The sequence below is a fragment of the Zonotrichia albicollis genome, chromosome 1 (assembly GCF_047830755.1).
Source record: "Zonotrichia albicollis isolate bZonAlb1 chromosome 1, bZonAlb1.hap1, whole genome shotgun sequence".
In the NCBI taxonomy this organism is placed as follows: Eukaryota; Metazoa; Chordata; class Aves; order Passeriformes; family Passerellidae; genus Zonotrichia; species Zonotrichia albicollis.
In genome coordinates, this window is record NC_133819.1 from 16886822 (window position 1) to 16908702 (window position 21881).

Here is a 21881-nt window from a genome sequence, read left to right on the forward strand (position 1 = left end):
TGGCTCCTGCTGTGGGGAGTTATTCACGCCTCGGAGCACTTGAAAGGTATGCTGATCCTCACACCTCGGTGTGAGCGCTGCCAGGAGCGGCCCGGGGAAGCTGCTTTATCAGACAGCAAACACACCCGGGCATAGCCCATGGCTGCCCTGCTCAAAATCGGTCCTTGGCTCCGGGTCTGCTGCGGTCCTCGGCAGCCTCCGAGAAAGTGGCAGCTGCAATCGTGGTTATCTTCGATGGAGGCTCCTGAAGATCGAAGTAGGAACCAAGAAATCCAAACTACCCGTAACTTTCTCAGCCGCGTGAAATTTTCTTTATTGAAAACTGCGTCGCGCCTGTACTGTTGGGTTTGAGGTTTTGGTTGTTTGGCTTTTGGAGGTTCCCTCCCCCCCCCCCCCTTTTTTTTTTTTGTTTTCCCTGAGGCTCAGTAAAATCACTCGAAACAAAAGCCAGCCTTTAAAGACATGTACATATCCCAGTCTGGGCGCCACGGGATAACACAGCCGGGAACGCCGGCGGGAAAGCCGGAGCCGGCGGGAGCCGCGGAGCCGCACCCGCCTCCGTCCCACCGCCGCCCCGGGCAGCGGCAGGGGCTGGAGCAGCGAAGGAGTTAAAGGGAGGCGCTTGGGAAATCTGATGCTAACGAAGCCCCAGGAATGTTGCACATTTCCATTCCCCTCCAGCTTTCGGAGGAGGTTGGTCCCCGCTGCGGGCAGCCGCTCCGAGGAGCCCGGCCCCGAGGCCGCACTTGCTTCAGGCGCCGCCCCGCACCTTTCCGCAGGTTACGCCGGGAGACTCCGGGGAGGGACGGGACGGGGGTGAAAAGTTTTTTCTGGATTTGGGATGCTGTGACGGTGCTTGCACCATGGAGGGAGAGAGGGGTGTAGGGGGCGGGGTTCCGCGGCTCTGCGCACCTCGGGCTAGGGCGGAGGGCGAGGGGCATCTGCCCTGACCCGCCGCGGCCTCTCTTCTCTTGCAGGCGCGGCCAGAGATGCCGGGGAGACGGCTGTGGTGGGCGCGCTGCTGGCTCGGCGTCTGCCTCTCGCTGCTGGGCGCGGGGGGCGGCTCGGCCGAGCCCTGCCAAGGACCCCCGTGCCAGGGCGGCTCCGCGCCCCCGCCGCCCTGCCGCGGACCCCGCTGCGGCGGCCGGGCCGGGCGCCCGGCGCGCTCCTTCCTGCAGGGCGCCGCGCCGCTGCGGCCGTCGCAGGGCAAGGCAGCGCCCGCCGCCCCGCTGCCCGCCTGCCCCGGCGGCGACTGCGCCGCCAACGCCACCCAACGCGACTGCCAGGGCCTGGAGTGCCGCCTGCTGCCGCCCCGCCTGCGCCCGCGGCCCCGCGGCCCGGCCTGCACCTCGGCCCCCGCTGAGGGCTGCCCCGAGCCCGCCCTGCTGCGCGCCGCCGACAGAGCCGCCCAGTTCGCGGGGGACGACTTTGCCCACGGCGCTCCCGAGCGAGGCGGTGGCGCCCCGGGGGTGCAGCTCACCTGCGACGTCAAGCCAGGTGCGGGGCGGCATGAGGGACCGCAGGTGGGAGGGCACACCTCACACTCCACACTCCACAGCACCTCCGCCCTGCCGGGGCACGTAGGGTTCGTGCGGGCCGCGGAGGCTCAGTGCGGTCACGGAGAGCCGCAGGGTGCTGGGTCTGCTCGGGCCGGGCAGGTGTCTGCTGGGCCAAGGGGCTTCAGCACCGCTGAGAGCCCGGATGCAGGGGCTTCTGAGCGACTGTGCCACAGCTCCTTGTTTTGGGAGAGTTAGGAAGAAAATCCAGCACTGGTCTTCACATTATGTGAGGGAATTGCTGCCGTGGCTCCTCTCTCTGCTCCCCTTCCTCTCCCCCCCTTAAACTCTTGTACCTCGGAGACCTAGAGCTGAGTAAACGTGGCAGAATCTTTTTTTAGTGCAGTCTTTAAACAAGTTTGAGTCTCTCTCTTTGCAGTCTGATACTTTTGGTATTCTTCCTTTCTAGCACTATCATAAAAAGCTTCCATGGGGTGCATTCCATACCCAGGCTGGTGCTGTTGGTAAGAAGCCTGCTATTGGTGCCAAACTGTCTCGCTGTAATAGCCAGGGGGGAAAAATGGTAAAGGGTCTCTTGCAGTGCATTGTTCAGAACACTTGCCTGTCCATTGACAAGCTGGTGAATTCGATATCCCTGTAGGAAGCCAGGTACGTCTGTGGTTATACTCATAGGTCAGCAGAAGATGTCTCTAATGGTTAGGGATTTATGGATTTACTGATATGAAGAGCACCAACAGGTCTTTAATAAACACAAAACAGTTTAGATTCTGGTTTAATGCCTTGTCTGAAAGATAGCAAATATATTAGGAAGGGTGATTTATTTCCCATTGATGTTAAAAACTAATGAAAAGCATGAAGATGGTAATTTAAGCTTTGTCACATTTGCGTGGCATATGAGTGCCACGGCTGCCTCAGACGCCAGAGCACATGCTAAGCCTACAAGTTACCAAGGTCTACCTAGTGAAATGACATCTCCTCCAAAGGAGGCTTTTGCACTTGGTGATTCCAGCCCCAGGACTGACATTTAAGCTCTCCTGTGCATAATATAGTGACTGTCTACCCTTTTCTTGCCTGAAACTGTTCCCAGATTTCTTGGAGTATCTCTGGATGCTCACTTGACCAAAGGTGGACTGAAAACAAGTCAGTATGGTTAACCTAGCTTTTCTCTGCCTCTGTGCACACTCTTCTTCATACCGTCACCATAAATACCACGCCTCTGTTTTTCCGAAGAGCCCAGGATGTTTGCATTTTCTTTGTCCATACCAATGCCCTTCTCTGTGTTATACAAGCCTCAGCAAATAGCAGGAGCATTCTGCTTGTACAGAAAAGAGTAATACTTTTAGATGGTGCTGAAAACAGATATATTGTATCTGTTCAGGTCTTACAAAGAGCATCCAGCTCAGCATAACCTCTTTCTCCAAACATTCTCTTATTCTTTGGCTGTCTCTGGTCAGTCTGTGCTGCCCAGTCTGCAACACCATCAGCAGTTACAGCTAACATGGTGAATTATATGCACCTCTCATCTCTGGGGCCTTAGGCTTGGGTCCTTTGTCCCCTCTGATGTGGGTCAGAGGAATTAAAGCTAAAGGGTTAGAGGGTGAGGACGTTTGGAGACTCAGAGTTCGCTCTTTCAGTTTTATGCTCTTTGCAGGCCTGATGCTGGCTGAAGTCTTGGAGGAAGAGAAGTGTGGTTAGAAGTTGCCCTTAACAAAATCCTTGAATGCATCAAGAATGGCTTATGGGCTCATGGATTTGTGCATTCGTCTTCCTGTGGCAGAGAGAAGTGTCCCATATATTGGAGAGAAAGCAGTGTACAACTCTACCCACTAAGCCATGTAATCTCATGGGAGGCACTGTCTACACGGAACACACAGAGAGCAAACCTCTGATAGCACACAGGGTTCTATGTGAGTTTTCAGATGAGGACCACTGCACCTTCAGAAATTCTCCTCTTGTACTGCTATTGCCTTGTGCCTGCTGCTGCAGTTGGTGTGAATGAGTTTTGCTGTAGACATGCTTCTGTCCAAACTGGACAGAGGACATATTTACATGTTTTGCCCATTCCAAAGACAGAACCCAACCCAGACTTCCATAAGGAAGCTTTCTTTCCTAGGAGTGGAAGAACAGCATACTGTTCTTTATGAATGTTGAATTTATCAGCATCTAGCAGAAATTCCATGTATTTGGCATCAGGAACAAAAAATAAGGCATGCTGCCTGTCTTTGGTTTCCTTCAAGTCAGTGTACATAGGCAAGCATCCAGCATTCTGTTCTGCTTGTCACCTCTAACATTCTCTGTGTTTCCCTGAGACCTTCTTTTGAACATAGGTCAGTGGGTTTCCTACAGTAGAGCAGAGGAATCCCCACTGGCAGCTGGAGTCAAATCTTGCAAATGAGTGTGGTTTGTGTAGCAATTCCAGTATGGCTTGTCTACTGAAACAAACAAAACAAATAATGTGATAATCACATCTCTAATTGGGAGAAATGCATTGACAATTGTCTGGGGAGAGCTGCAACTCAGACAGGTGGAATGTCCATGACAAAGGGGGAATGGCTTCCAACTTACAAGAGAGTAGGTGTAGGTAAGATATTAAGAAGCAATTCTTTACTGTGAGGGTGCTGAGGCACTGAACAGATTGTCCAGAGAGTTCATGAATGCCCCAATCCTGGAAGTGTTCAGGGCCACGTTGGATGGTGCTCTGAGCAAGCTGGTCTCGTGCAGGGTGCCCCTGCCTGTGGCAGGGCATTAGGACTGGATGAGCTCTAAGCTTATCTTCATTGGAAGATGAACTCTTCCAACACGAGCCATTATTCAGTGATTCAAGAGACAGGTCAGTGGCTGTTCCTGTCTTTCTGTGTTTTTAGAGGAACATTTCTGTCAAGGTACCATTTCAGCACATCACTAATACCAGCTGAATGAGATGTTCCTTTGCCATCGACCTCTCCTCAGACAGCAGGGGAGCTGGAATATACTGCCTAGGTGACTCAAAGGCTATTTGTTCTCCCTGCATTAATTCACTGTGCACAGGTGGAGACCGGGTGGCCCACCCCAGTCTATGTCTGCCAGCTTTGTGACTGTGCCTGAGTAGATTTGCAGTGATTCTTTAGTAATTAAAATATCTCTGCTCTAGTTAACCTGCTGGAAAAAATTGTGTTTTGGTGAACCAAGTAGTCTGTTGAACCTGTTGAAAAGCCCCATTCATATGAGTTGCAGGTTCAGATGCTTGCTGAGGCCATGCCTGATGGCAGCCCTCCAGTGTACAGGCCAGTACCAGGGACTCAGGCTTATTCCCAGCGTGGTGTCCATGTCTGCAGGCTCATGTGCATGAGGCAGGTGCCTGTCACAGCCAGCACAGCCCGTCTGTGGGGTTACACAGACCTGCTGTCTGGAAGACTCCTGCAGCTGCAGCTGAATCAGCACTTATTTTGGCCAGGTGAAGATGCTGGAGTGCAGGCTTGTAGTCCCATTTCACATCAGATGAGCCCATTGTCCCTGCTGTTTCTCAGCAGCACCGTGAGTGCACCTTACTTCAGATGAAAGACTGACATCCCAAAAGAAGGAATGCACAGAAACTGGGGTTTGTTTTCTTATCCTGGTCTTTGTTTTCTCAAATCCAGTGTACTGAAAACTACCCTAATATTTGTTTAATGCTGAAAAATAGAAATTAACATGTGCCTTATGCTGTGAGTAAAACTAACCAAACAGCAAAATATTTTGGGAACTGTAAACAAGAACTAGATATGGTCTTTGTTCATTGTGTCATCTTTCATGTTCTCTGTTTGGAAGAATAAAAATCAGTGCTGCTTAAGAGCAGATGAGTCATTATATGGGTTGAGGATTCTCTCTGGCTGTGTCCAGCAGCAGATACTGTAAAAAGTACAACACAATATTTTCATAGATCATTTTCCCAGCTCCAACAGTTTGTTGCTTAGATTTCCTGAATCTGATTGATGTCTATTTTTAAGCCCCAAATTGATTTTATTTTTTTTAAGTTTTGATGTGTGTGGAACTGCTGCCTTCATTTAATGTCCTTTAATTCTTGTATTGGAAGAAAGACAGAAAAGTCTTTCCACATTTACTTGCTCTAAGATACCTGTAATATAGCACAGTTGTTTGGTTTCTTTTTTTCTTTTTCCTGATCCTGAAAAGTCTTACCTACTTTCTCATATTGCAACAGTATCATATGTTAGATTTTCCTTGCTGCCCTTTTTGTGAACTTGTGAGTTCTTCTATCCTCCTTCTTGAGGTGGGGAACCAAGACTGCATTCTGTATTCAGATGCTCTATTGATTAATGTAATGTCATAATGATATATTATGTTCTTCTTCTAATTAGTCCCAGCATTTTATTTGCCTTTCTGAACTCTGTTGGGCACTGAACTGATGATTACATGGCTCTAGCCCAACATCTGTATCTAGATATATTACTTCAAGACCATTTTCAAGGAGTAATAATAATCTACAAGTATGACATTTGATCTAAAAAAAACTTGAATTTTTTTTCAGTGAGAACCTCAATTCAACTTTATCTCCTCTGAACTTCTTTTTTGTCATTTTATTGCTGCTGCACAGTATCACAGACTCCTTTTGCAGGTCTTTGCAATTGACCCTTACTTTTACTACCCTTAATAGCAAGTTTTACCACTTCATTTTATCACTTCTACAGTGAAAATTGGCCATTTACTCTTTACTGTGTTTGAACATGTACATAAGAATGATTAATCTGTTATTGGTGTGATTAATTTACACCCTGAAGCAGGGGCAAATGATGATTTCATGAGCTGCTTATGAAATGGAAAACGTTGTGGTTTCATGAAGGGGCTACCAGGATTGTAAAGCAAACTGACCTTATGATGATGAATTTAGTGAGACTTTTCATTAATTTGCTAAAATTTGAATGCCTTTGAAGAGATAATACAACAAGCTTGGACAATAATAGATCATTTGTATTTCAGGAGAAAATGAAGTTCCATCTGAAGATGCCCTAATACTACAGCTGCACCTTGCGAAAGGGCACGAGAAATTCACAGAAATGCTAAAAAGCCAACAGCAGATCATTGTTGATTTGCAGCAAAAACTTGCTGAACAGCAGCACGTGTTGGTTAGCCAGCAACGGGAGATTCTTGAACAGCAAAGAAAAATGTATGAGCAAATGGACCTGATCAAAATCCAGTATGGCATGCTTTTTGATACAGTGAAACAAATGTCATTTCAGAGTTTGCAAGAAGATATTCAAAATTATTTTGAAAGTCATCTTCATGGACTTCAGAACCAGGTCAGAAATCACCTCCAGAAGTCATACTCTGTGCACAAAGTAGAAGTGGATGCAAAAGTGATTAATGTTGGGGAGTCTTTGCTGGACTGTGGCCTTTGTGAAAGTGATGAATTTTGCAATTTCCAGAAGACACCTTCACAGTGTGAAAAGTGCACATTGTGTCCTGCTGGTTTTTTCCAAATGGCCGAGTGTTCTGCAAACTCTGATCGGATTTGCCAGGTGAAATATAGTTCTGTGTCTTTCAGTTACTGCTTATGAAGCATTGTGTTGGACATATTGGGATAACATTCTGGAAATAACTACTTGGAGAGCTAGAAAAATTCAGTTTGATTCATGTGTTTTACTGAATGGGTCTATGCCTGAAGGTTTTCTTGTGTGTTTCTCTTCAGCATTTAGTGTTCTAAATGAGGCACTGGTTTGTGCCTGTTGGGTGTGACACTTTCCCAAACCTGACAGCTGGCAGGACTTCAATTCTTTTCATTGTGGTAGGAAAAGACATCCTGAAGCATTTAGACTTATGCATGCTAAATTTGTTTATTTAATTCCATTACAAGTCTACAGGAGCTTCTAGACATCTCTGAAAAGCACAGGAAAGCTTTATTAAGCATAAGTCAGACATTTCTTTTAAAGTTTGTAAATAGTAGTTGTCAGTTAAAATAAATATAAGAACTTGTTCTTTCTTAAACATAATATAGAAATACAGAACATGGATACTTATATTGTTAAATACATTTTATTATAAAATACATCTTACTATACAACACAAAACTAGCATGCAAGCACAATAAGATGAGTCTTTGTTTGCTTTCTGCCATTTAGAAGTCCTAAGATATATGGGCAACTTGATATTTAAAGCAGCATCTTGTTTGCTAAGTGTTGCCCCCAGTTCTTAGCTTAGCGTGAGCCTGGCCAGCTGGACCAGATACTGAGAACCTGGATGTGTCTGTCCAGTTACCTCTCTGCTAGCCTCAATTTTCTTTAATGCTAGCATTTAAAGGCAAATGAAGGCTGTTTTTCTTTCCCCTCTGCCTGCTGTTGGGTGAAAGGAGGGCTTGCTGGCAGGGAATACTACTTTCTGATTTACTTTTCATATGTGTTTTAGTTATCAGCATCCTCCCAGATGAAATGTCCTTAAAAGCCTTTCCTTTCACTGTCTCAAGTGTTGCATTGTCCTTAAGATCAGTTGATTGATGCCCCACTCTTGGGGATGTGCATCATAACAAGAGTTACATGTGCAACCCCTCTGTTCAGCTCATCTGCACACTGTTGGCTTTCTGTGGCATCACACAGTGGTTTTGGATACCTGATTAAAACAGGTAACAAATCCAAATCAAAATTGTCCTGCTCTAACATGCTTATGGATCAACCTGTTCTCCATCCCTACATACACCTTTTATGGACAGATGGATGCCACAGAGCCTGAAATGCCCGTTTCAAACTTAAGTTGTCATGTTAAACTGTTTCAGTATGATTCTTGTGATTTACAGGACAGAGATGAGTGCACTGAATCTCCAAGCATTTGTGGTGAGAGGATAAAATGCCTGAATACTCCAGGTAAGTTATATTCTGTGAAAATCAAAGAATGAGGATAATTAGATCTTCAGGAACTGGCCAAAGAAATAGATAAGGACACAGGCTTGTATGTCAATGAGTAGTGACATGCACAGCTTGCTGGAATCAAAGGGGTTAAAAAATACTAATATGTAATTTGATAGAAGTTCTTCTGGACAATGGGCTATTTAGGACATTAATATCCCATGGAAGCAATGGATGGTCCCTTTTGCCTTATTTTCCTTGGGGTTTATATGCTTTGCTTTTAATTTTCTCTTATGACCTCACTTCCTTCTTGTTTATGCTGGTGCAAATAGGGCCCAAATCAAAGATATTATTCCTATTTGGAGAAAAATAGTTGTAATTTTCTGGTGCACTGGGGTAGATACCTGATTTGATCTAATGAAGACTCTTATAAGACCTCCCTCCATTAATCTTATTCTCCTTAGCAACAATATTGTCAAATACTGAGGAAAGATCAACAGTTTCTATTATTTGGGGACACTTTGGGGGAGTTTTTCAGATATTTAAGAAGATATCTGTCTGGTGTTTTGCACTGCAGACTTCGTTATTTCATTACATTCTCATGGCAGTCAGACACAAAAGAGCAAAATTAATAGACATGCTGAGCAAATTTTATCCAGGTACTAAGTTTCTTTATATTGGTCGAATTTTTGGTCATCCAGAAAACCTTGAAAGGAACTCTGTGTCAAATAGAGCATTTCCACCAGTTGTGACCTGTATCTGAGGTCTCACAGTCATATAACCCAGGATGGGCTTCATTAGATGCTGCTTTTCCTCCTCTAGGCTTCTAGACTTGTAAGAAGGGGTGGCCTCTTTGAGGGGCAAGGGCTGTTTTCAGCTGATTGTGAGTGATTTTGTGCCTTCTTTACCCAGTCACTGGTGGAGAAAAATGTGGGAGCCTAGGAAAGGATCAAAAGAGGATGTGGGTTTTCTTCCTTTGTCCTTACTTTTTCTAGACAGGAGCTGTGTTGGTTTGGATGGTATTACTACAAACACTGCAGCAAACTGGAAATGACTTGAGGAAGAGGGCACTTAGTGTTGCCTGGTGTGGTAAATGCTGCACACAAGGTGCCATCAGCCCTACAAAAGAAGGGCAAGACATTTTTGGAGAGTGTTAGAGGTGTACAGTTGGAGGCAAGACAGTTTGGAGCACAAAATTGGAGTCAGAGCATCAGAAAGGTGTAAGGCTTTGTCTTGTCTTTACTGAGACATTGGGTTTGCTCCTGTTTGTGTTTTGTTGGATGGAAGCCCACAAGGCTTCAGCCCTAGGAGAGGAGAGCCACCAATGTGGTAGCAATTTGCTGTTGCTCCAGTCTGTGGCTTGGGAGGGGGAAGGCTGTAAGGAATTTATTCAGTGGGTTTTGTGGAGGGGAACCAGACCAAAAAAGGATCTGTACAACTGCAGGAGGAGCTAAGTGAGGGCAGAACACTGCCAAGAAACAGATGGGTAGTGATGGTGTGTCAGACCACAGAAAGGCAGTAGCAATGTATTTGGAAGGAAAGGAATCTTCCCTCTCTTCCTCTTCTCCCAGTTTTAATGGTGGTGTGTAGATATGTGAAAGCAAGTTATTACCCATCACCTGCACAGGAATTGGTGTCCTGTCATCTGTCATGGAAGAGAGAGTGTTCCTGTAATTTTTTGTAAGAGGTGACTTTCAGCCTGTCTGGTAGCTCATGATCTTACACAAGTGTGATTAACGTGGCAGAGGAAAGGCTGAGACGGAATGTCTGTTTTGGGTAAAGGAGGGGATGTGATGTGACACAGGGATGTGATGTGACATATGAGTTCCAGATGTTGAATGTGGTTTCTCAAGCTGCACGCAAAGGTTGTTGCATCTGTAGCAGCTCTTGTTCAATGTGCAGTGTGAGGGGGGACAGAGAAAATAACAGTAAAGAATCATGTAACTAGGAGCTCTCTTTCTTCACTCTTCCACTTTCCTCTACATCATGCTTTCTTTGCCTGCTGCTTTTTTTCACTTCTATGTGAGATGAGAATTGTTGATTTATTTGATTAAAGACTAGTCATTAAGTCTTTGGTCATTCAATAACAGTTAGGGGTATGTAATCAGTGAAAGTAGGGTTTGGTGCATCACTTCCTTCTTAGACAACCATGGGAGAGTAGTCAGACTGTTTATCCAACAAATAGAATCAGCCAAAGGCACTCTCCCTGGAATGCCATGCAAAATAAAGAGGACTTACTGTAGAACTTACTGTGGGATGCAGGAGAAAGAGGAATGAAAACCTTGAAAGATAGTCCTGGTTTTTAATGAACCATATTGATATGTGATGATCCAAGTTTGACATAGAGTGTTTAAAAAGAGAACAATTCCCATATTAATCTGCCCAAATGTAACCTTTGCATCAGGCAGCTGTGAGCTGTAGCAGCAGAAAAATACACACATAGCTTACTGTAATTGCCTTGCAATTACCTGGCCTCTGTGAGTGCCAAGGGCTGGGGAATGTGCTGCAGGAAGACTCAATTTCACAAAGCCAGGTTGAGTACAGCTGGACTGCTCACTGTGAAACCAGGTACATCAGGGCTCAGAGCAAGCAGCCAGGCAGAGGTGGCAGAGGTTGTAAAGTGATAAAGAGCAGTAGGAAGCAGTCCCAGCATGCTGCTGTGCTGGTTTCTGATGTTTGGCTATCATTTGCTGCTGGACCTCTTCTGGGCAAAGGGTAGGGTGCTGCTCTTGCAGCTGTGGCCATAGCAAGGAGCAGTCTGGGTGCTGCTTTGAAGTCACATATTTGAAGTAAACCCAGGGGGAATACCTGCTGCAGTTCTAACCAATAAAAGACTAGGCTGTAAATTAGCGCATATAGCCATCACAAATATTTGTGAAACATGCTATTAGTAAACACTCAAATATACATTAAAATATCTGTAAGAAACAAAGAGCATAAAAAGTGTTGCTAGGCGCTGCTGAAGATTTTCTGTGCCATGTGAACCAGCTGTATGTGTGTACTTAGTTCATCCAGTATTTCTCAGTGATGGTGGAGCTGCTGATATGAGAAGCAGAAGTGGTTAAGAAATGTCATGTTCTGATTTCAAAGGGAAAGATTGTCTGGGACTTTTTTCTATACTCCCTCTAGAATGTTTTTAATTGAAAAAAATGTAATCTTATTTATTTGACTTTTGTTTTTCATTAAAAAACAAGACACTTTCAGAGAGGAACAAAGTGTTCAGTTTCTCTTGACTTTTTTTCAGATGGAAAAAAATCTTACCATTCTGTGGTGTACTCTTGATAAAATGGTACCTGATCTTAGAAGGAATATTCTCACATCATAAATTGTACAGTCCTACATATTGGTGTTAGTGGAGAATCATCACTTAAGTGAATGAAGTGTAAATAGACAAAGTGATATGAGGGTGAATATATGAAACCTGTATAAATTAACACAGTGTTGGTGTTCTCTGCTGAATAATGCAGTATCAGAAGTGAATTCTAGCCAAAATTCTGACCTCCCTTGTGGCCAGGTTCACGTGTACTTGCAGTGTGCAGCAAGTGTAGTGAGCTTTTCTGTCTACATCAGCAGTTAGCATTGCCAGCCACACCCTGGGCTAGCAAGGCAGAATCCATTGTTGGGGGTCCATGCAAATGTTGGTAGTCCCAGTCTTAGAGCAAATCCCAGCCAAGGTACAGGAAGCTTCCACCTCAAGAATAATGCAAGTGTATGACATAGGATCTAGATACTAAAGGATATTTAAGGAGATCTATTAGAAAGATGATTATTGAGTTTTGATCATGGTGATAAAAAAGCGTAAATGACTGCATTAGTGATTAAGTTTTGAGGCACAGACTGCAGGTGGATATTCTTTAGGATGCCTCAGATCTTGTGTGTTGATTCAGATCCTGAAATCTCCATGTACAAAGGTTTTGGGTTCTGGTTGCTCTAGGTGGAAGCACTGGCTGCTGGTGGTGCTCTTGGAAAATTGCCACAGAAAATTACAGGCTGTTTTTAAAACCTGTTCTTTTGGTGTGCATTCTGTGATCCACTGAGGTCATGGTGTACCGTTTAATAGCATGAAATTGCTTTATGTCCAACAAAGTAATTTCAAACAGCACATGTATATTCTCCTCATGTTTGCAGCAGTGCTTTACTTTAGCTTTATCACAACCACTGGTGTCCTGTGTCTTAGGGCAGTGGTTTTCCACTTTTTAAATGCATGGGCTATTGCATAATGATTTTAAGCCTGCTGTTTACAGTTTTGGTTTTCCCATTTGTCCCTTACAGGTTTTTTAAAAACTGTATATGGAGTGAATACTAGGGATCCTTATCCCTTGTATTGCAAAGCACTGCTTCAGCAATTACAGTGACAGCAGAGCTACCCTGTAGCATGGCTGGGCAGGCAGTGCACGTTTCTCCCTGTGTAGGGGAGCTCTCCATTAGTTGAAAGTAGCTGCTTGGAGTACCAGTCACTGTGCCTTTTACATCAGAGAAGGAGGAGACTGTCTTTGGAACAATATCATTGTATCTGATACATTACAGATTTTGGTTAGAATTGCCCCTCTTTAGCTTCTTTTTCACTCCAAACCATTGGGCTTGGCTTGGACAAGGTGAGTTATGCCTAATATTTCCTCTGTAATCTATCGAGGTTCCTTTAATAGCACAAAGTGATCTGACATCATAACTGTCTTCTGTTTTCTCATTTATGATTAGAGATATATAAAGATACTTGATATGTGAAATTGTAGAGTTCTTATTTTTAGTATTTTAAAGGTATGACAATAAAAATAGTCCATTTCCTGTGGACCAGGTGGTTTCCGGTGCCTTGGAATTGCTGAGAAGGATGCAGCTTTGGGAATGTGTGGAGAGGCGTATTTCTTCAATAAGGAAATGCAGGAGTGCCAAGCATGTTTAAAGTGTGGAGATGGAATGGTGGCTGTGCCTTGTTCCACTGTCAGTGACACAGTTTGCTCAGCAGCCAGTGAAAACAAGCTCTCAGAGTCTTGGGCTGCAAACATCGTTCTGCCCTCCGTGAAGTCTGGCATCTCTCAGGTCTACTCTGGCTTGAGCTTGAAGATAAAAGGAAAGCTCCCCTGTGATATCCTGTCCACTGAAGAGAGCAGCCTGGTATTCAGGCAACATGGTCTGTTGTGGACTGACCTGAATTTTGCAGTAAAGCACAACTGCAGGAACTTTTTGCAGCTTTCCTTAAAGCTTAATGGCAGTGAGGAAGACCATGAACTGAGTGGTGTTCGCATCGAGCAGCCAGAAGGAAAGTATTTCCAGAGCACTAGTTTAAGCAGTGCTGCTGAAGTGGAGCCCAGCCAAACTCTTTCGGTGTATTTGAGGAGCCCTAATCAATTCTGCAATCAAAGCAAAGACTTAAATATTTATGACCTTAATACCCCACTCAGTTTGTTTTGGTTGTCCCACGACACAGGTGCTGTGGCACTCAGTGCACAGATGTCAACAGCCATGCATTACCAAACCAACTATCGACCTACCTTTAAAATAATTTCTGTTTCTGACCCTTATATGCTAAGTTTATCTCATGATGGTAGGGCTATAAAGTTCACTGAAACTGGTGTTGTCAAATTTGTGTTTCATCAAGCATTGTATTCCATGGGTCATACGTGTGTCCGGGAGGGCTTCTCTTTAATTTCTTACATCAATAGGAATGGTACCAACAGAGAATTAATGAATGTATTTAAATCTGGGGTAAATTACAGGGACACATCAATATCTGCTTGTGGGGCCACAAAGGTTGATGCTGGAGATCTGGTTAGCTTTGAGATACTTTCTCCTGCACAGTGTAATGTTCGGTATTTTGGAGATAGTTCCGGAATCAGTATGTTCAGCCTCATCTGGATCCCTTCAGCGGTTTCTAGTGCCATATCAGCCACAGTTTCTGTTACAGGTCTCCCTACTGGAGCAGTGAGAAACAAACTACTGGATTTCACCCAGGTCTCCTCCAATGAGAAACAGATACAGCTGGTTTCTTCTGGACAGCTGGCTCAGAAGTATTTTATTTTTACTGAAAAGGGAGTAGCCAGCATTGCATTTAACTTAAAGCTAATCCATTCGTGCAATGTGCTCAAAGTGACTCTCAATCAGCTGACCATGGATCACATGCAACCCACAGCAGTTGCTCAGCAGATTGGAGGTCAGATGCCAGAGGGAAGCATTTGGACCAGTGTGTCCCTCCGTGCATCTTTTGAAGTACATAATGGAACACTGATATCAGTTTCTCTTGACTGTGTGCGTGGAAGGATCAACCAGATCACTCATGAACATGGAACCAGCATATCTATTTTATGGATTTCATCTTAATTTCTGCCCAGTGAAGTTAGCATGGAATTGGGGTTTCAATTGTACTTGGATTCTGCTCTGATTCTATACATATTTGACAATATACTGTGTTGACTTGAGCAGGTCATCCCACAAAATGCTCTCAATTTTAGGAATATTTAAATATAATCCTAACTGAATTATCACTATTTAAAGGAAACAAGAGCTTTCAAGTCAAGATTTTAATTTTGTTACCATCTTTAGACAGGGAAATGTGGAATTCAGATCAAATTCCCTTATTTTAATAAAAAAAATTTATTATTTCTGCACCTTGAAAAATTGCAGCTGAGGGTAAATAGCATTTAGTACTGTAACTGAGAGCAGCACAGCTAAATAATTGAAACCTGCTTTAATTTTTTTTTCATGCAACAGGCTAATAAAAGGACTAAATGTACTTTGGGGCTAATTTGTCTACATCTTACAAAATGTTGTGCTTTCCATATATTGAGAGAACATGCCTCAAATAGGTGATAATGTGGCAACACTGGAGTATACATTCTTAGTATTGTGGAAAGAGACTGGGTCAAAAATAGGATATTATTTTTACAACAAAAACAGTGGAACTAATGACTGTTCTAATTCCATTTGGAAGCAATCTGCATTTAAGTAATTTAGGAAGGCTTTTCTCATTTTTAGTTTTGCCAGTGAAAAGTTGCAGAATGAGAAGGAAGGAAGTTTCTTCTAACAAGGAACAGTACATAGGCAGAAAGAAACAAGTATTAAAAGAGTGTCTTGAAAATTAAACTTCTGAAAATTAAGCAAATTTTTATTCCATTACTTTTAAACAGCAAAATCTTTTTCTGATCAAAAATCCCCATTATTCACAAGTCTATTTATTTTGCCAAACAGGTACTTACATTTAAAAGGCTTTTTTTTTGTCAAATCAGTCAGTTAATTCAATGAAATTGTGTATTCATTGACACTAATTTTTATTTTCTTCCACCTCATCCATCAAGCTAATTATTTATTTTTCTAAACTATAGAGACTGTTTTATCCCATTTTCTTCTGTCTCCTCTACAAATGCTTTTTCGCTCTCTCTATTTCTTTTTTTTTTTAGGAGTAAAGACAAGCCTTGTCACATCTCTTTCCAGCTTTCTTTCAGCATTCCTACAAAAGGATATATGTTTGTGTCACAGATGTAACTGCAGAAGAGAGACATAAGCAATGCACTTGCAGGCTGCTTTAAATTAACCCTACTAAAAAGAAATGTTATGCACTATATGACTTTAATGTGTCTGCCTGAGTATGTATAGCTAAAATATACGTACATTGCTGTGTTTTAATCTGTTTTGGGGTTTGTTACACTGTTTTTGCTGTATAATGGCCTCCTATAATTTTCTGTAATAGAATGAACCCAAGTGCAAGACTTCTACCTGGTCATTGGTTTAACTTGTGACATTATAACTGTGTCCTTAACATCTGAAATTATCTTTCCATCATCAGTTTTTTCTTCAAGAACATGCTCAAGGATTCTGTTTTTTGACAAACTGCTCTCCTGCTCCAAATAGAGAACAGTAGTTTTTCTTGCTTTCAGCTGCAAAATCCAGGCAGTCTGTCAGAGTACACCTCCCTGGGCATTGTGTTGCAGCCAGTGTAAGCACACAAACCAGTAATCCTGGTGTCCCCAAAGTCTGTCAGGGACAGAAATCTCAGTGCCTGTGTGTAGCCAGCATCTCATTTGTGCTTGCAAGGTCATAAGGAGGGATGAATTAAAACTGCTGTTGAAGGTGTTCAACATTTGCACAATAGTGTTATCATTACAGAGGACATTTGTAGTGGTAGAGAAGGATTTCTGGAATGAAAAGCATCTGTATCTGTCTGCAGAAGAGCTGTGTTACCTGGGAGCAGAGCAGCTTTTCTGGGAACTTCACTCTTGGAGTCTACTGAGACTGAACAAAGATGAAATGGCACAGGAGTAAAAGTTCTTCTGACATTCTGCTTTCTGTACAAGGCTGCATGTGATGTAGGAGAAGCTCTGCAGAGAGCACACCTGGGTATTTTTATGGTAAGAGGGAGAGGCAATGTTAGCGAAAGGTACAATGCTTTTGATTTAGAAAAAGTTAAGGAAGCCACTTCCTCATAAACAGAGCCCCTTATTATCCTTTGCTGGTTTGTGCTCTGCAGTTCTGTTGAAGGTTGTCACCCACCAGGATGACAGCTTAAGACTCATTCTAGATTTAAACCTGTGTAGCAGAGATCAGAATCTGGTGTTTGAAATAATCTGGTACATCTTTAGCAAAGTGCAGATGTTACTTGAATATAATAAACATTTGTCTATATGTGGCATATAGCAAATCTAATGGCATGATTTGTATGAGTATGCTTTGTTTCAGTGGGATTGTGAGATTAGTGCAGTTAAACAGGGAAGAGAATGATGCTACAATCCTGTATTATGCATGCTGGTGGTATTTGCATTTAAATGCACTGTTATTAAAGGATACAGAAGGTACAAAGAAGGTACAAGTGAACGTTATTACAACTGAGAGAAGTTCCAGAGAATCAATTCTTCAATATAATAAAACTTTTTGGAGGGTTCTGTGGGGTATGCCCAGAATTTCTCTTAAATTCAGAGTAAGTTTTTAGATGCACAGTGGCAGAAACACAGTAGTTGGCATCCATCTGGTCATGATAATTTATCTAATAATGTTTTACTCATGTCATCTGAGATAAGACACTCAGAGAGTTGAAAAAAAGTCTTATCCAATATGTATTATTAATTGCAATTTGCAGCAAGATTAGCTTTATTTCAAGCAAGAGAAGGCTGATCATTGACCCTCTTTTGAATCTCTCCCTTTCAAAAAAAAAAGAAAAACCTGGATCTGTTGTTGAGGGCACTCAGACCTTGGTTGTAACAACAGGAATTTGAGTATGTTGGAATCAGTAAGATTTATGATAGCCTAATTAATGGCATAGTGTATAGCCTTTGCATCTATGAAAATGATATATATTGCCTCATACCATGCAACATTAATTGGTGCTTGATGTCCTGAATAAGATAGAGTCCAAGAGGAATTGATGCACAAAGAATGCTAATCTTATGGCACTTACCCCATTTGCTGTAATAAATTGCATGTTTTGTTGACAGGTATCTTATAAATTATATTTACAAATGTAGAAATTTTTTTTCTATTAATAGTACAGTATAATACTGTGAAGTACAGAATCCATTTAAAAACTTTTATTTTGCATCTTTTGATACCTCATTCAATAATATGGTTTAAATAGCTGGAGACAGCCTCTTCAATCTTATCTGCCAGAGAATGTTTCCAAAGGAAGGATTCACAAAATAACAAAGTATGAGGCTGGGAGATTCTACCTGTACAGAATGAGTTTAAGTTAATACATACAGGAAAGCAGGTGGTTATTTTACTGTGTTAGGAAGATAATGGACAACTTGTTGTTATGGAAATCATTACAGGAGGAAAATAATTTAGGTTGTATAGTGCTGCTAATACAAAAGAAAAAAAAATTGGCTTACAAAACCTGCATTTATTTGTATTGGGAAACATTTTGCAAGTTCAAAGGTTTTACCTGAATTTATTTATTTCCTATGCAAATTTTTTATGCTTTCTGTCAAGTCAAAACTAGGCAGAATATGTGAAGTCTGTTTTAATATTGTGGATATTCCTCTGTTCTGTGGTCTCTGCAGATTGCAGTACACTGTGAAAACTGTACTATTTTCTAGTGGTGCTTTTTAAAAAATTTTCTACTTTGAAATATTACCTTGTTTTAAAAATACTGTTTAGACGCTTTCCTTTGTTAATATTATAGTGTAATATGTTTTAAGAGAACTTCACTGAGATAAATAAAATGATAAAACTTCATTGGTATTCTTGTTCTATTCTGAGGAAGACTAATGGTGGCTCTTGTGTTTTTTGCCACTGAGTCTCCTGGGTCAGCATTTCACGGATGTGGTCTGAGTTAGTCACCTGTGCCTGCTGAAGTGGCACTACTGTCATGGTTTGAGCCTGGCACAGAGCCAGTGCCCCCCCATGAAAATGCCCTCACCCTGGTGTCTGCTGTGAGATGTGACCAGGAATAAGCAAAACAGGCTTTAGCTTAAACATAAAGAACACTTTATTACCTAAACTACAGGGAAATAGGGAAAAACCATAAGGAAAAGGAAAAAAAATTGAAGACCTTACAAAAACCACTTTCCTCCTCCCCACTACCTGACTTTCCCAATCCGATACATTCTCCCAAAACACCCAACTGCCCAGCCTTGGCACCACACTTTAGTATACTCAAACTGCAGTTCATGAAGAGGAAAGGAGTCCTTCTTGTTCCATAGGCTTCCCCTGGAAACACACTGAAACCTCGTGTGCTTCCCTGTCACTTCGGCACCGCCCGGAAAAAAGTCCTTTTGCCGCTTGTGACATCTTCCTTCCATGCCCAGTGCTCTCACCACTGACGCATGGACCAGAGCTGCTTTTAGGGTTGTCTTTCAAGGATGCCTTGTCTCACTCCAAAAAGGCACAGTCTCTGCTTTGGGACATCTGTCCCCCCCATATTTTTCCAACCCCCTGGGGCCGGGGGGTCCTCACGATGAACCCTCCTGGTTCTGAGCCACTGCTTCCCCCCAAGTGCAGTCTCTGTGTCACAGGAACAACTGAGTCCATGGCCACAAGAAAAGTCCAGCCAAAAGGCCACTCCAAATCATCTCTCCCCATTCAATCATCTCCACGTTCTTCGGGCCAGGTCCTTGTCTCATCTCATCTCTCATTTCCCTTCTTATTCAGCTTCAAGGAGGATTAGCATTTTTTGCAAGGCCCCAATCATGAAAGAAAGGGGTTAAAACTTTCAGTCTCTGTCTGTCCCAGAACGATGATACTCCCACACGTGCTGCTGCTGCGGCCGGCCGGGCTGCACCCTTCTCCCCCCTTTCTCCTCCTGGGCCGGCTGCTATCACATTCCGTCTCGCCGACTCTCCCTCTCTCTCCCTCCTGGGGGGGGAATGGCTGCCCGATGTCTCTTGGGGCTCCTCCACCCTTCCATCCTTGAGGGCCTTCTCACCCCCATCTCTGTCCAGGCCCCGGGCCTACCACGTGGCTGCCCCTCCCCCGCCCAGCAGCAGCGACTGGACAGGGGAGGGTGATCTGACCTCTTCGCCGCGACGTCCCAAGAGAGACTGCCAAGGGCAGTGCCCTGCTTTTTAACCCCTGTGTATTCTCGGAGGTGTGTCCAAACCCCACTGGCTACACCAGGTGCCAGTCTCAAACCCAAAACCTTCATTGGTTTGACCACAGCTTCCCAGAATTCCCACTTCTTCCTGGTCAAACCACCACAACTACACAGGAACAGTAACAGTGGACATTTCTAGAGATCTGCTTGCCTTCTGTTCCCATGGTTGAAACAGCAAGAAAGATGAAAATTATCATAAGAGCAGTGCAGTTTATCCTGGTCATGACTAGTGCCCCACTAACACAGAAAAGAAACAAATTCGTCCTGCCTTGGTGCTTCATAGACCCTCTGCTACATGTGTGAAAGCTTTTATAGTGTTGGGAGTGGGTCCAGATCAGACTGCTGCAGTAGCGCAGCTGTGCTTCTGTCAGGGCCTGGCCAAGTTAAAGCTCATGTGTTCTCAGTGGGAACTCTACAAGTGTTTTAGATTGTACATCTGTTTCTTCTTTCTGGGGATGCTTTTGTTTATTGGATGTGAACGGAAAGAGAGGTGCTGTCACAAAGGGATTGCAGGCATCATTAATATACTCTAAATTACCCAAAGATAACATTCAGAGGGAGGAGAAAAGAAGTATTTGTGAAATACTTCTGTTGAAAGTAGGACCATCCTCCTCCGGGCTGGATCAAAACTGCCTCTTCTCTTCTGGCCTTCAGCAGCTGACACTGTTCAAGCCCTTTCCCTAACAGCCCAAACCATCTTGATGTTTGTCTGCTCCCCATGATAACTTCAGGGTCACCTCACAGGTCTCTTCAGGGGCCTGATATTCCCTTGTACAACATCCTCCACATGTGCAGGTCTCAAAGCACACTGTGCCACTGAGCCTGGTGCCCCTTCCTCTGCTTGGAGGGTTTGCCTCCTCTGAAGATATTAACTGTGCTAGTGGCAGTGCCTGTGCTGCTTTTGCTGTGCTGCCTGGCAGAAATAAGTAGTGAGTGAGCCCCAAAATAGCTGAGTTGCCCATCTGCTGGGCCTCAGCATCTCCCTGTCTGTACCTGTCTTTCACTGTCTGGTTCTGGTTGTATGAAATTAAATTACTGTAAAAGAGGGATCCAAGAAACTTGTTTGCATTAAATAATAAAATTGCTATTGCTAAACCAGAGTTTCTTGTCCATCTGCAGTTTGCACAGCTTTCCTCAGCCCTTCCTTGGAGCTCTGCAGGCACATCTTGACCTGCAGGATTGCATCTTTTGTTACAGGCTCTTCAAGGGGAAATGAGCTGCTCTCCAGACATTCCAGTGCAATCCAGTTAAATGGCATTTCTTGAAAGTAGCCTTAAAAGGCTGGATGTGATTTCCTTCTTAGAAGGGTGTTAATGCCTGGCTTTAGCAGAACCTTGAAGTAAAAGCCTGTCATGGTAATATACATGCATACATAAATACACACCTACAAATATGTATGTATATATTTATATAATCATCTTGGTCTCCGTTAAATAGAATTTTTTCTAAAAGAAGAACTGTGGAAAAGCATTCCCTGCATCTTCTTATAAAATCAATATCTTCAACTTTTACCTTTGCCGTTTTTTCACTGGAAACATAGAGGAATGAAAGGGAAATTAAAAAGAGAAGACTGGGGGAATGGAGATGGAAGGGGAGAAAAGTGGAAGAAGGAAAAAGCAATCTCCAGTGTTTAGGTAATTCCATGTATAGGAACGTAAACTAATTTTTGTCAGAACTTCTTGGGCTTTCAATCAGTTATATTTAAACATTTGTTCAACTGAAAATTCCATCACATTTGGCTTCTTCTCTGTCTCTTCTTTGAAGCATTTCCAACCCACCAACTTTTGTAAACTAAAGTGGTATTAGAGTATCCTGAATATGATAAAGTACTTTACTCAGCTGGAACATTAAGTTGGGTAATTTGGTTAATTAAATACCAGTTTATATTGGGAATTCTCTGGATATATTTGTGGGTTTTGGCATGCAAACCTCAGTTTTCATCATTACCTCTTAACTATGTTTATATTGGGAACTACTTCTCATTAGATAAATGAGCCTTCTCTGAGCTCCACGTTATCATCACTTGACTGCTAATGGTAC

At 43.2% G+C, this 21881-nt stretch overlaps 1 protein-coding gene across 1 annotated transcript; it reads left to right on the plus strand.

The window, feature by feature from the left end:
- The first annotated feature begins 484 nt into the window (after window positions 1–484).
- LOC106629521 (uncharacterized) lies at window positions 485–18607 on the plus strand. The gene is made up of 5 exons (XM_014268910.3): window positions 485–779; window positions 978–1497; window positions 6471–7009; window positions 8278–8344; window positions 13122–18607. Exons 2-5 carry the CDS (start codon window positions 990–992, stop codon window positions 14639–14641), a joined length of 2634 nt encoding a protein of 877 aa, XP_014124385.3. The 5' UTR covers window positions 485–779; window positions 978–989; the 3' UTR covers window positions 14642–18607.
- Window positions 18608–21881: the final 3274 nt, after the last annotated feature.

Bases quoted from the DNA above. Each gene is read 5' to 3' on its own strand.
- LOC106629521 (XM_014268910.3), top strand. From the start codon at position 990: ATGCCGGGGAGACGGCTGTGGTGGGCGCGCTGCTGGCTCGGCGTCTGC. The intron at 1,498-6,470 runs GTGCGGGGCGGC...TTTGTATTTCAG, and splicing joins CACCTGCGACGTCAAGCCAG to GAGAAAATGAAGTTCCATCT. The intron at 8,345-13,121 runs GTAAGTTATATT...CCTGTGGACCAG, and splicing joins AAAATGCCTGAATACTCCAG to GTGGTTTCCGGTGCCTTGGA.